Source organism: Panthera tigris, chromosome A1, assembly GCF_018350195.1.
Source record: "Panthera tigris isolate Pti1 chromosome A1, P.tigris_Pti1_mat1.1, whole genome shotgun sequence".
NCBI lineage: Eukaryota > Metazoa > Chordata > Mammalia > Carnivora > Felidae > Panthera > Panthera tigris.
In genome coordinates, this window is record NC_056660.1 from 156,169,563 (window position 1) to 156,184,717 (window position 15,155).

At 37.7% G+C, this 15,155-nt stretch overlaps 1 protein-coding gene across 23 annotated transcripts in view; it reads right to left on the reverse strand.

Moving 5' to 3' along the window:
- The window catches only part of MCTP1 (multiple C2 and transmembrane domain containing 1), a 535,596-nt gene that overhangs the window by 336,565 nt on the left and 183,876 nt on the right, over window positions 1–15,155 (reverse strand). Inside the window, exon 1 of one of the 23 annotated variants that reach the window (XM_042990185.1) lies at window positions 12,252–12,458. The exons of the other annotated variants lie outside the window; for them this stretch is intronic. Coding sequence (XP_042846119.1) covers window positions 12,252–12,308 — 57 coding nt within the window. The 5' untranslated portion in view covers window positions 12,309–12,458. Of the gene's footprint in view, window positions 1–12,251; window positions 12,459–15,155 lie in introns of those variants that run through there. 23 annotated transcript variants of the gene reach the window in all.

Below are 15,155 nucleotides of genomic sequence, written 5' to 3' on the forward strand. Positions count from 1 at the left end.
TGGTTGTTCAGCAGAATCTCAGCTTCCTCACCTCATCCATTTCCTCTTCAACCAGATTCATGTCTCAACTTCCTTCTGCTGCTCAGGCATGGTTGGGAGCCTTTGGCTCAGGATTGAGGACATCCATTCTTGCCTGCATTTTGTGATTGTTATCCTCTAACACCTCCCACCTACCCCTCCAACCTCACTGAGTATAGAGTGGGGAAGTGGCTGATCACAGCCCTGACTAGATTCACAGTACAGGGTATTCTGTGAGTTCTCCTACAAAGATCCTTCATTCCCCTCTGTTTCCCCAAATGGTTACTCTCATGCTCAAAAGTTTTCCCCAAGTACCCTCTTGGTCCTGGGAAAGCTCTACCAGTTGATGAGGGTCTCTCTGGTGTTTTGTTTTGTTTTGTTTTGTTCCAATAGGGAGGTGCTCAGTTGCAAAGAATGTCTGATGGCTGTAAAGTTATGAAGAAGCTGACAATGCAATGAGTTGGGAGCATCCTAGACATGACACAAAGTTGGAGATGAAGAGGAAAAATGAAGAAAAAACAAGAATTCATGTGCACCTCTTCCGGGTTTCCTGCCATGACTGTCAGCATCATCAAGCCAGAAACCTGGACACTTCTCGCTCACTTATGGTCAGCCGCCAAATACTAGATGGAGCAGATCTAGACCAAATCTGTAACACCCATCCTTCCCATTCCACTCCCCTATTACTGCCTTTGTTGCCCTTGTTGTTTTTTGCCCAGACTGATGTAAGAACCTCCAAATGGGTTTCCCTGGCTTTGAAATCATTCCTCTCAAACCTTCCTCCTCAAAGCCTACAAAATGCCAATTACATTTCCCTCCTTGAAATGCTTCTTTGGTGCCTCAAGCTGTCTCAGCTTAGAATGGACATTGCCATCCCTTGAGTGCTTTTCTCCAAATTTACATTCTTGAGCTCTACCCATAACTAAATCAATCAGAATCGCTTGGGCATCAGGCCTGGGTACACACAGTTTGAAAAAGATTTCTGGTAAATGTGATGCATCATTTAGTTGAATAATCACTACCCTTTAAGGTGAAGGCCAAGTTCTGTAGCATGGCATTGAAAGACCTTTATGAACTGCCTTGTATTGACCTGTCTCACCAGCTGTTCCCCTCTATTCACCTTAGACTCCAAAAATACTGTTTTTTGTTTTTTAACACCAGTTTCCTGAACTGTTGTGCTAAGCCATGCCTCTGTACCTGTGTTCTTATCCACCTGGAAAGTGACAGCACCTCCTTCTAGATCCAGCTTAAGGAGCATTTCTATGAAATCTTTTCCACCTCCCACTTTGGAATTTCCTAACTTCCTGCCTTGAGCTTCCATGGTTTCTTGATCAAACCAGTTCATAAATATGGTATTTTAGATGGTTCTGATATTACTGAATGAGGTAAAAATCTCAAAGTCAAAATTACCTTAAAAATTCCTTAAATCACTCATAAAGTAAGCAGTTTGCTCTAAACAAACACAGTAATATGTGTATATATGTGTGTGTGTGTGTATACACACACACACACACACACATAGAATATAATTATTCAGTACTACTGTTTAAACACTAGTTTCACTCAGTACTGTGCTCACATTATGGGCTTGTAGGGGCAGAGACACCCCCAATCTACCCTCTTTTAGGACATTTGATTACCGAGGGGAACGTTTATCTGTGTTTCTTAAGCGTGTTCCATGATGGGAGCAAGTAATATTTTCCAAATGGGCTTGTTTGAGAAAAGTGGGTTAGAGGATGTTAAACAAATCCCCCCTTTAAAGCTTCTAAAGTACGTGCCTTTTGCCTCCAGTGTCAATATGCAATACGGGAACACAATATATCACAGTTCCCAAAGTTATTTGATTATAGAATGTCATTTTCACAGAACCGGCATTCCAAAAAATACTCTGGAAAACAATCTGCCTCCCTCATGCCTCACTGAAACTGCAAATGAGAAGCCAAATGAGACACCATTTTTCGGGTTCTTTTCCAAAGAGCAGGAGGGCAGACCACATTACCTGGTCTCTAGGCCATTTTCTAAAGGGACCTCCCTGCGTGGAGGAGCACCCTGCCCCCTTGAGGGTGCTGCCTGGTTGTGGCCATGCTGCTTCTCCACAAGCCACCAAAAGAGGGGCAATGGGGCTGAAACTTCCAATGCATTACCAAGTTTAATGACAAAAGTGTAGTCATTAGGACAGCCATTGGTTAGTAATTGTTGCCACTTATTTGGTAAAATGATTCCAATAAATAAGTATGCTGTTTATTCACACAATAATTTGCAACAGTGAAGTTTTCTGACAGTTTGATGTAGGCATTTGTTTTGAGATCTGGAAAGTTGGAGGGTGTGGAAAAGTACAACCAGTCTTAGGTGTGCACAAGTGGTTAAGTGTGGACCAATCCCTGTAATTACAAGTGCCTCTGCAGTGCCAAGTGAATAAAGATAAACTCTCTGGTGTCAGGAAAAGCTTCTGTGTAGACTCTGTGCTTAAAATATGCCCTTCCAAAAAATATGGTAAAAAACTGTTTAGTGGCCAAAAGGAAATTAGGCCAAATTTAAACTGATTTATGCTGTGCAAAATTAACATTCTAATAATAGAAGTGCAGGGGCACCTGGGTGGCTCAGTCGCTTAAGCGTGCCACTTCGGCTTAGATCATGATCTCACAGTTTTGTGGGCTCAAGCCCCGAATCAGGCTCTGTGCTGACAGCTCAGAGCCTGGACCCTGCTTTGGATTCTGTGTCTCTCTCTGTCTGTGCCCTTCCCCTGCTCGCACTCTGTCTCTGTCTCTCAAAAATAAATGAACATTCAAATTTTTTTTTTAAAAAGGAAGTACAAATCCAATGTACTATTTGACTACTAACCTCAGATAACGATGCTCTCATTGACTAGTGCAGTAAAAAGACTGCAGAGTTGCATGTTAGGAACCCCATGCCCAGCTCAGCTCTGTCAGGTGCTGGATGTATATAACCTTGGAAAAGTCATTTAATTTGCCTGTGCCAGAATATTTTTCATTTGCAAAATGAGAGAGTTGAGATAGTTGATTTCTAAGGCATCTTTCGATTACAAAATTTTGTGAATATGAATGACATGTTACTTGGATAAAGGGAGAAATCATAAAAATTTTACAGATGGTACGATACTTTGAACTACTTTGATATGCTGAACTATACTTTTTATTATATTTTATTATTTTTTAAGTGATTATTTATTTTTGAGACAGAGAGAGACACAGCATGAACGGGGGAGGAGCAGAGACAGAGAGGGAGACACAGATTCTGAAGCAGGTTCCAGGCTCTGAGCTGTCAGCACAGAGCCCGATGCAGGGCTCGAACTCACGGACCGCGAGATCATGACCTGAGCTGAAGTTGGACGCTTAACCGACTGAGCCACCCAGGCACCCTTGAACTATACTTTTTAAATAAAACTGATGTTTAGATTTTTGCTCCACACCTGGCGCAGAGTTCAGCTCAGGGATTGAACCCACCACAACCCTGACATCAAGATATGAGCTTAGATGGAGTCAGACACTTAACTGACCGATCCACTCAGGCACCCCTGATGTTTAGGTTTTAGTTAACTTTCTCCTTATGTTTTGTTTAAAAATATAATTAAAAGAGTACAATATAATGGTAATCTCCTCTGAAAACATACAAAAATAAGAGACACAATGAGAAAGAGTTCAAGGTATGATGAGAAAAATATTTTAACACAGCAAATATATTTTCAGGCCTTAGTTGATTTCTGAAAAAAATTATGTTAGTGTCTGATACATAAAAACCATCCAAATGGGGAGTCTGCCCTTCGTTGTAAAGCACCTGCCATGTTAGGAGCCAAAGAACAGGACTGCTTTTCCAAAAGATTTGTTTCCATTGTGTAAAACTTACATATTTTGACCTTAAAAGTGTGTGATCAAGTATTTTTACAGGAAAATTTTCTGTTCTTTTCTTCCTGGGAAAGCTTAAAACAATGATCACTTCAATAACTTCTCCTAAAAGTGACTATAAGAAGTCATATTCCTGTCGACATTAGCAGCTTCCTGATAGTAATCTGCATACTTTTGGAATTGCAGTGTACTTTTCAAACACTTTTTTTTTTAATTTTTTTTTTAACATTTATTTATTTTTGAGACAGAGAGAGACAGAGCATGAACGGGGGAGGGTCAGAGAGAGAGGGAGACACAGAATCAGAAACAGGCTCCAGGCTCTGAGCTGTCAGCACAGAGCCCGATGAGGGGCTTGAACTCACGGACCGTGAGATCATGACCTGAGCTGAAGTCAGACGCTTAACCGACTGAGCCACCCAGGCTCCCCTCAAACACTTTTGAACATTCATATATAGTGTAACTTATCAAATACTTAACAGAGGCAGGGGTGCCCGGGTGTCTCAGTTGGTTAAGCATCAGACTTTGGCACAGGTCATGATCTCCCTTTTCATGAGTTTGAGCCCAGCATTGGGTTCTGTGCTGACAGCTCAGAGCCTGGAGCCTGCTTTGGATTCTGTGTCTCCCTCACTCTCTGCTCCTCCCCCGTTCACTCTCTTATTCTCTCATTCTCTCTCTCAAATAAATGAAAACATTAAAAATATTTAAAAGAGATAATAAAGCTACAAAGTCTCCTTTTGTCTGGCGTATTTTTTTGTGGCAATTTACACATTTAGAAAGTATGCATTTGCCATGAGGCATTAATTCATTTATGTACCATCCATCTATATATCTATTTATAGCATGAACATTTCTCAAACTCTAGGCATGAACTTAGCAGGTTTTTCATCCACTTTGGCTAGATAAACTTGGAATTAATTGTTTCAGAATTGATTTGAAAATAAAGTAACCACTGATTTGAAAATGAAAAGAAAGAGAGAGAAAGAAAGAAAGAAAGAAAGAAAGAAAGAAAGAAAGAAAGAAAGGCAGGGAGGGAGGGAGGGAGGAGGAAATCCTATCCAGAATTAATTCTTAGTCTTTGGGAAACAAGAGAGGGATAGAGGATGAATCCTTCATTTGAGGGATGTTAAAACGAGGCCCAGACTGTACAGTGTAGAATGCAGGTCTGCTGTTATCCAGTGTAACACTTTCAACTGATTGTTACTTGGAGCCTGCTATTTCTAAGGTAGGAAAATCACCCACAGTAAACAATGAGCCATAGGAATCATATGCATTTCAAATAACGCAAGGAACCTATACACCAAAGAAGAGAATATCCTCAAACAGTGAACATATGCTGCTGTGTTTAGGACCAGGAAAAAGAAAATCCAACCAATGATTTTGTGCTGACTGGGGTTTTTTTCTGTGTGTGTGTGTGTGTGTTTCATTTTTAAAGATTGCTTTGGGCCAAGGCCAAATGTATAATTTTCCCAATAGAGTTGCTCCCATTGTCTAAAACTTGGATATATTTTGCGTTTGATCACATGTTTTTAGAGGAAAGTTTTCTGTGTTTTCCCCCCTTGAAAAACTTGAAACAATAACCACCTTCCCTGGAAATCGGCAGTATTTCCTATCCTTAGTCACTATTCTTATTTTGAAAACCATCTCTTAGTAATTGACCATATCTCAAAAAGTGATACTAAATAAATTTCGGCTCCCAGACTTCCTTGTATTTTTTTAATGTTTATCTATTTTTGAGAGGGAGAGAGCGAGAGACAGAGTATAAGCAGGGGAGGGGCAGAGAGAGAGATAGACACAGAATCTGAAGCAGGCCCCAGACTCTGAGCTGTTAGCACAGAGCCAGAGAGGGGCCTCAAACCCACAAACTGGGAGATCATGACCTGAGCTAAAGTCCGATACTCAACCAACTGAGCCACCCAGGTGCCCTTGGTTCCCAGACTTCTTAGTTTGAGTTCTCTAATGAAATTTTGTAGAAAAAACAAAGCTTTTCTTCTAAGATTGAAAGAAACATATATTTTTGTAAATAAGCATTTAAAACTGATTTTTAAAAATTCCTTTGTTTTCTCCAATTCTCTGCCTGAATTGTTTCTTCTGAAACAATTTTATTTTTCACAACAAATCCTAAAATAGTCAAACTCTGATAATTCCCATTAATTTAGGTATTCAAATTTATTTTGATCTTTTAATTTTATCTAAATCTGTCTCTGTATATGTATAATATATATGCTATATATGTCTATATTTGCATACATTTTTCATAAATTTTTTTAACCTTTATTTATTCTTAGAGAGAGACAGAGTGTGAGTGGGGGAGGGGCATAGAAAGAGGGAGACACAGATCTGAAGCAGGCTCCAGACTCTGAGCTGTCAGCACAGAGAGCCCAACGCGGGGCTAGAACTCGGACTGCGAGATCATGACCTGAGCCAAAGTCAGTCAGTTAACCAACTAAGCCACCCAGGGGCCCCCATTTAGCTTTTGAATCAAGGGAGTAAAGCAATTATGCTTTGTATGTGTAATTAAAGAAACTAATATGAAACAGTGTGAAAGGCTTGTACCAGTTGGCTATGTCAGTTCCATGTTGAAAACCATCATATGATAAAGTATCAAATTAACTGAGGTAAACTCTTTCATACTTTATACTTCATTCCCTTTTCCCACATGCTCAGTGACAGTCTGATCCAAATCCAGTTTCAGATACATGAGTCATGGCTCAGAGCAGATCTGGAGATGTGCCAGTTTATCCCTACCATCCATCCATTCATCCATCCATCCATCCATCCATCCTTCCACCCACCTTGCCAAGAAGCCTTACTGAGAGTCTACTATGTATTAGTCACCAAGATAGTGCTAAGGGTGCACAACACTGTGAAGGAAGTCCTTGTCTGCAAAACCTGAAGAAACAAGAAGGTTTGAAAACCACTCAAGAATTTCAAGCAAAATTTGTGCAGTCTTTGGAGAAAGCAGATCAAAATGTACCCTAGTTGCACAATGGACCTAAACTCCTTCTACCGTTCATTCAATGTGCTCCTTCCCCCAAATAATGCCTTTCATCAGGAAATGTTTACGGAGTGTCCAGACAAAAGGCGACATGACATTAATCTTTTCTCTAAACACAAAAATTTCCACAAGCTTTTCTGGGACTGTGTAAGTTGATTATGTATACATTGAAAGCTGTCTTTCTCTCCCTACCCCGTCAAAAAAATGGAAAAATTTTCATTTGGCCAAAGACTATGATCACCTAGGAGAACTCTCTATTATGTCTTCTCATTCCAGACACACTTTGTATTGTTAGTAGCTTCATCTTGCATGAATTCTCAAGTAATTTTAGTATATTTCTGCTTCATAAAGGCCTGGGTTTCACTAAGAATGAGAATGTTGGAGTCATCGAAATGATTGAATACGTTAACATTAAAAAGATTTCTTTTCCTGTCTGTGGCACTTTTTAACAGTCACTTCCTATTACTGGGATCAAGGGATTCGAACTGGAGGCAGCATAAAATGTAATCAGGTACCCTGGCGCTGAAGCCTGACTGCCTTGGTTCAATTCTGGTCATTCTATAACTATTTGTGTGATGTCAGGGATAAGTCATTAAATTTCTAAATACTTCAGTTTCTCCATCTATAAAGTGGGAATATTAATAGTGCCCAAATTTTATAAGGTGGTTTTAAGACATTAATTTAGATAGTTCATAAAAAGCTATTATATAGGCTGACTTCAGTGTTAGCATTACTGTTATTTTCATCTTGGACAAAAACATTTATGGAGTGAGAGATTTAGAACTTGATTCGTTACATTTGGGGATGCTGTAAATTGTCATGAATATATATTACTAATCCTATCCTACTAGTGAAATGACTCAAGCAAAGGAAGACCAAGTGACTGATTTGATTATCTGCACTAAATTAATATGGAATCAAAACCCAGCAAACCATCTCCAAAGCTTTCTTCCTTGGGTTTCTCTCAAGGGGATAGTTTTACAAACCTTGGCACTTATACCAATGATACATGGATAGACTCTTCAAAATGAGTTCAAAGTGCTTCACCCAACCTTGATGTTCACAGGATCATTAATCAATATTTACCAAGTACCCATAGGATATGTGGGATAACTGTCTGGCTTTAATGTGTTTTCTAAGCTTCACAGATAGAAAAACAAAATCACAAGACTTGTTACCTCCAAAGCCACAGGAGGGGTCAATATTACAAGGAAGTATTGATTCCCCCCACTACACTCCTAGTGCCCAATATCACCTTATATTTCTATTTAGCAAAGTGTTTAAAGACTTTTACGTCTTCATCTCACTTGTTTTCCTTTATCTCCTAAAGGCTATATAGCAGATTCATATAGTTCTAGGAATAAAGTAAGCAGTGAACTTTATTACAATGCAGGGCTAAGATTTGTTCATAAGATAGCATAATGATAAACTCCACTTATTATTTACTGAAGCGGTAAGTTGGAGTATAGGATATGCAGATAGCATATACCTTTCATAAGAGTTACATATTTTATTAAATGAAATGGTGACCATGTTTTGATTCCTTGGAGTAAAAATAACCTTTATTAATACTACCAACATACAAAAAGTTTTCAATTAATCTGTCATCTAATTTTTTAAAAAATGTTTATTTATTTATTTTGAGAGAGAGGGAGAAGAGAGGGGGGGGGGGGAGAGACAGAGAGAGAGGGAGAAACCCAAGCAGGCTTGGCACTGTTAGCACAGAGCCCAATGCAGGGCTCTGTCCCACGAACTGTGAGATCATGACCCGAGCTGAAATTAAGAGTCAGACACTTAGCCAACTGAGCCACGCAAGCATCCTGCCTCTGTCTTCTAATCTTAATTTAAGAGGCTTTAAAGAAAAATTTTCTTTACAAACCTATCATGTTCATTGGTATAGTAAGATACACATCCTTAACTTCTGTAATTTGGAAAGTCATGTTTCTCCCAACTCATGTCCCCGATAAAGAAGAGAGTTTCACAAATATGAAATAGCCAGATGGATTTTAACAGAAATGGTTGCAAGTCTATCTGGTTGTTTAAATTTTCCCAATTTCTTTTTAATGATAAGCGTTTGGAGAATCTCTTTTTGCTAACCACTTTCAGCAAACATATCAAAACAATCTACCATACTATCCACAATTTTAAAAGCTACAGATTTACCCCTATTCATTATGCATGTCTCCTTTTATGATTCAATCTCCCACAGTAAGAGCTTGGACACTTTGTGAAAAAGCTAAGAGACTCCAAGAGTCAGATGTTTTAGTTTGATAATCATTCCGAAAATTCATGCTCCATTAAACTAGATCCAACAGAGAATCCTCAGCCCACACAACTTATAGACAAGGCAATATGTCTTCTACAAAATATTCAATATTCTCTAAGCATATAGCTTCCTAAAAAAAGTTCATCAATATGTGAAAAATATTATTTATTTATTTTTAAACCCTAATCATACAACTCAAGAAAAAGTCTTTCTGATCAATTTCTAGCTAATTGAGCAGACAGAAAGACCTAGATTTTGGTCTTGACTCAGGTATTAGCTTAAGGAAAGTGAGGTACCTTTCTTAACTCTTGTGGATCTTAATTCCATTCTTTGTGAAATGAGAATATGTGAGAGGCATCAAGTTTGCCTCAAAAACGTAATTTTGTATATCTTACCTTGTGATAGTGGTATTTGTAAGCTCTATGGCATTTACAAAGACTCTCACAGCCAACAGTTTCATTTGATCTTCAAAACTGATTTTCAGAAATAGGTGGAGTTATCTCTACTTATTTTTACCAGCAAGTGTGCTGCATTTGATATCCAGAAGGATTCACTAGAGACAGCAGCATCTAAATCACCATCCAGAAAGATTCAGTTTCCAGGAGTCAGAACGAATACTGTATAAAAAAATTTCGTGAACCTGTCAAAGCCTCACCTAAGAGAAAAATCTTTAAAAACAAAGAAAAAATGTCATGTGTGCTTCTGCTGATGTAGTCCCCAGTTGAGAGACATCATGTTGTTTCTAGGTTGAAAATTAAGTTTAGTTGCCACTTGATAAATACTTTTTAAGTGACGATGAGTTTCCAGGAGATATTTGAAATTTTAAAACAGCACCAAGACTTAGGTAAATTTGGGTTCTTGGTTTTTAGTTTTGGAGCTCATCCTTGCAAAATATTTTTATATAAGTTGGAAATTAACCAGTAAAGTAGTTTGCAAAGAGAAGAAAAAGGAGACTTTTATCACTGAAAAGAAATATTCTAAATCCAGAGTGGAATTCTGAGTATCTTTGATATCTCATCAGCTCCTTTACTATAGGAAGACAAAAAAATTCTCAAAAATATGCCTAACACCTTACAGTTAATAAAATACAACACAGATATGAAATTATTCCATCTTTGCAAACAATCCTGTAAGGTAAAAAAAGATTTTCCGAACCAAGTTCCCACTTGTTCCTCATCTCAGAGGTCAAGGGATTTCCTGACTAATTAAGATCCACAGGTTATCTAAAGACTCATTTTAGCTATTATATCTAAACTCTTTCTTCATCAAAGCCATTTTGAGAGGTGAGACACAGAAAAATTACACTGTGTGTGTATTTGTTTTCTTTCCTTCTCTCTCCCTGCACTTTACCCATACCCCTTCTGGAAGTCTAAAGAATATAGTCAAAGAATGGGGATCACAGCAACGAAGGAGGAGAAGCAAGATGCCTTGAAAATCTAATCAGGTAATTACCAGTTGGCTGTGCAATGTCATAAATAATTAAGTCCATATTTGAAACAGAACATACTGTAAAAACTTGATTTCACAACATTTTATCAGTCTGAGTTTTAATCCATAACAACAGCTTGTATGGCCATTATAATCCATATTTAAGAATCGGACACTATGCAAAGTGTAATAATACATGCTTTTGTCTTGATGTAGATATATGCTATTCTTTCTATTGACATTTAGTAATTCACATATAGTATAAGGGAAAATACTCAAGCAGATTTAGTAACTAACCAGAATAGGTCCCTTTCTGCCAGAAAAAAAAAGAGTTTGCTACAGATTCGATATCAGGATATTCTACTTATAACATTTTGTATTCTAATCTTTTAGGATATGTGCTTTTTCACTATGCATGGCCCCAAAGGCTTTCATTGTGCTAAGTCATTTTCCTTAAAGTTTTTTTTATTTTCTCAATTTGGAACACTGCCATTAAATATGTTTGGAAGTTGAACTAATTTGAATTTCCCCTTCAAAGAAGAGGAAAACTACATGCCTTCCATTAGTTCATTGACCCCTGACCTTTGCAAAAAACCATGAATTATTCAATATGTATCTAATGAAAAGTAATTTCCATGTGTAGTTAGAATATACCAATTTTGTAATGGGTATAATTTTGAACAGAAATGAAACAATCTCTAAGCATGACAATGGTCAATAATCAAGAAGAAAGTATTCTAATGCCAACTGTCATTAAACATACAAAAAATCCCTCAATTCAGTAATAACTTACAAATTCACAGCTATAGCCCTCAAAATCAAATTAACCTTTTCTATCTCAAAAGAATTCAAAGGTCTTAAATATGAGTGTTCAAAGTTGTGTGACACCTGACACCACTGTTAGTCTCTGATTCGATGTTGGTTCTTCAATCAATAAAAACCCAAGACAACATTCCTGTCTTTCACCCCAGCCTCTCAGCCGCAAGCTTAAAGAATTTGAAAAACAAACCTCTCATTCACTTTTCTATCCACAGATTTTTCTATCCATATGATTTATATATGAGTGTCTCCAACAGCAACTGAGGAAGTGGGCTTGTGATACACTCATACACGTTTTAAAGTTGACACATCAATCAAAGTTTATGAATATGGTGGCCTTTTACTTAAACAGAAAGCCAAATAAGAAAGGGAAAGAGACTTTCATTACTTTTCAACCCTAAACTTCCTATGACTAAGACCACTTTTTATTGCAGTGGAGAAATATAGCTGGCAAGCTATGGTTATTTAACGTAAAATCCAAGCATAATCATGTGAGTTTTATGCACATTTCATCTTTAACGGAGATCATAAAGTAGCAAAAAGGGGGGACAAAAGGGAAAAGATCCTGGTACTGTTTAATCCTTAAAAAAAACCTAAAATGATACAAAACTACTACAGCGTTTCTGCTTCTCGGGTATTACATTTTTCATAAAAAGCTAGTATAAAGAAAATATCAATCTCTTAAATTAAGTATTTCACAAATGGATTAAACTGTAAGTTTAAAATTACTTGTGTTAGCAACTCAAATGCCACCTTCAATACCTGTGAGAAGGCATTTTCTGAAGCATAACCATGTACGAAAACTGCCACGTTAATTCCAGGCTGTCCTGATGCAATGAGTAAACCAAAACGTGGAGCTTACCTTATTATAAACAAATGGCAAATTGCAGGCACTTTTCGGCTTGCAGGTGTCTAGCATAGTTGATTAGAAATAGACCAAACATCTTTCATTCCAGTGAGAGAACTGCATATTCAGACTTGGCTTTCTTTCCTGAATCCTTGTAGGAGAGGCTGTTCACCTCCAAGGGCTGGTAACAGCCTCTTCACAGACAGCACTTGCTGCTCTCAACTGCAGCCACTTAGAATGAAAGTAAGCGGAACCCGTGATGCTTAAATACTGTTGCCTCACATTCACAGGATATGACTCAACTCCCTCTCAAACCAGTAAGGGTAGAGTTTCCCCCTCACAAAACTGTTAGATTACGTAACAATCACCACATGTGGGGTCCCAAACTGTTTACAAACTAAAATGTAAACCTTTCCCCCCACCCCCAAACACCCCCTCCCTCACCAGGTCAAACAAACGTGCATTTTTTTAAGTGATTAATTTCTTCCCTGTGGCACAAGCCACGAATGGAAATGAGAACAATATGGCACAAAGAAAACTATCCTGCTTGCTCTCAGCAGTGAATTAATGTAATGTTATTAAATGTGTGTCAACTTGCTAGCATTGCCCTGACAGAGACGTGAGAGAGGCACGCGAAAGTCACTAACATTCTTCTCAGTTCAAAAACAATGTGTAGAAGAAAACTCTGTTTTAGCGTGCAAGAAGTGGCAGTTCTGTACAACACAACAGAATCTCCTTCACAAAGCAGAGAATGGAAATAGATCTTTGTGGTTTGCTCTCGCTCATTCCCACAGAAATCCTGTCCCACGCTGTCATTACCTTGTGCCATTTGCTCTGCCTACCTCTCCAGCTCAGAGCTCTCCTTTATCTGTTTTGTGAGCATTTCTAAAGGAACATGACTAATGACACAACTCCTTTAGTAAATGTGGCAATTTTCTGTGCTTTCTCTACCACCCACTACCTCTTAACTCTGAGCTTTATTAAGCTTGATCACACATTGAATTATTATATTTATACACCTCAGTCAATGAATATTACACACTTATATCCTTGGAGAAAAATCTACTACATAAATTCAGTTGCCACTGGCATGACCAAGGACGAAACGATGAAAAAGCACATGGCATTTATAGCAAATTGAAACCACCTAGACCAGGACTGTTCAAAAGACACATAAGTAAACCGCATATATAATTTTACAGTCTTAGTGGTCACATTAAAAACGTAAAGAGAAATACGTAAAATTAATTTTAACAATGCTTACTCTAACATATCTAAAATATTTCAATTTCAACATGTACTCAACATATGAATTATTAAATATTTTATAATTCTTATACTAATCTTGGAGATCTGGTGTGCATTTTACATTTATAGAGGATTTTGATTCAAAGTCGCCACAACTGAGTGCTCAATAGCCACAAATGGGTGGAGGCTACTACAGACCTAGAGTTTGGGGTTCATTCTTCATTCCCAGCTTGCAGTTCAAACATTCTCTCTTCAGAGAGGTCTTCCCTTACCGCCTCACCTGACATGACCTTCCCCAATTACTTTCCTTATCAGGATCCTTTTTATTTCCTTCATAGTGCGTCACAGCCTGGAAAGTTCTCCTTTACTCATTCATTTACTTATTTATAGTCTGCGGCCCCTAACACTAATGTAAGAAACTTGAGGGCAGAGATCTTGTAGTCAAGATTTTATCCTCAGCCTCTGGCATGGTGATGAGCACATAGTGGAATTTGATAAACATTGTTAAATATAAATAAATAAATAAATAAATAAATAAATAAATAAATAAATAAATAGAGTTTAGGCTATAGTTTGGCAAATAATAGAATATTTCAAATGGTGTTCTAAGACAAGGTATTTATCATAGAAAAGATATGACCTACCATATCACTGAACTTTTAGCAAATACATTGGGTAACATTTTCCTGAATTGCAAAAATTACTTCTTTTTCATAATGTTAATGGTCCTCAATCAATAACATACTTTATTTTCATATACAATAGTAAATATCAAAACATACTTATTTCATTATTACAGCAAAAATTTGGAAAGATAACTTACAGGAAAGCTTTGGTCCTAATGACATAAATCTGGATATCATTAGGATGTCTATTCACTTCCTACTCACAAAAACATAAAATATTGTCTATAAGACATTTGCAGGAGGAATTGATATATTTGCCTGACTGCTATATGTGCCTCCTCCTGGTATCATCATTCTGATTTTTATTTCACAAATCACCCATCCATCCCTTCTTCTTAGTCCGTATTTGGGTCATGCTGACCTGGCCCCAGAAGTGGGCATGTAACCCAGGCCTGATTAACCCGTGTATACTGTCTACAGAGCTACAGTGATCAAGTCAGGGATGGTCACGTAACCCAAGCTGGTTCACTGAGATCCAATATTCTATTTTTTGCTTATAATGTGAAAGAGTTTAAGTTTATAGAACGTAAGCCTAGAATTGCTGACAGACATATGTGCTACCACATGAGGTGAGGTTGTTTAAAAACTGAAGCCAATCAAGAAAAAAACAAAAGGCAAAAATGTAAAAGGCAGACTCCTGATGCTACTGTAGTTCCTACATCTGGCCATGCATTAAGTCACATCTGCCTTCTGCTGCTACAATGGATACACTAGAATATTCACTGCAGAATTGTTTGTAATAGCGAAAAAATGCAAATGTTGCATTGGGCCATAAAGAGCAGAAGGTTAAGTAAACAATGGCTTCACCATACTAAGGAATAGTATGAAGCTGTTAAACATAACTAGGTTCTCTACATGCGCCACCATGCAAAACTCCCTAAAAGGTATTAAATGGAAAGGACGTGTTGCAAAAATAAACATTATCCCAGTTATGGGTACATGAATTTTTACATGCAAATTCATAGAAAAGAACCTGGATGGACTG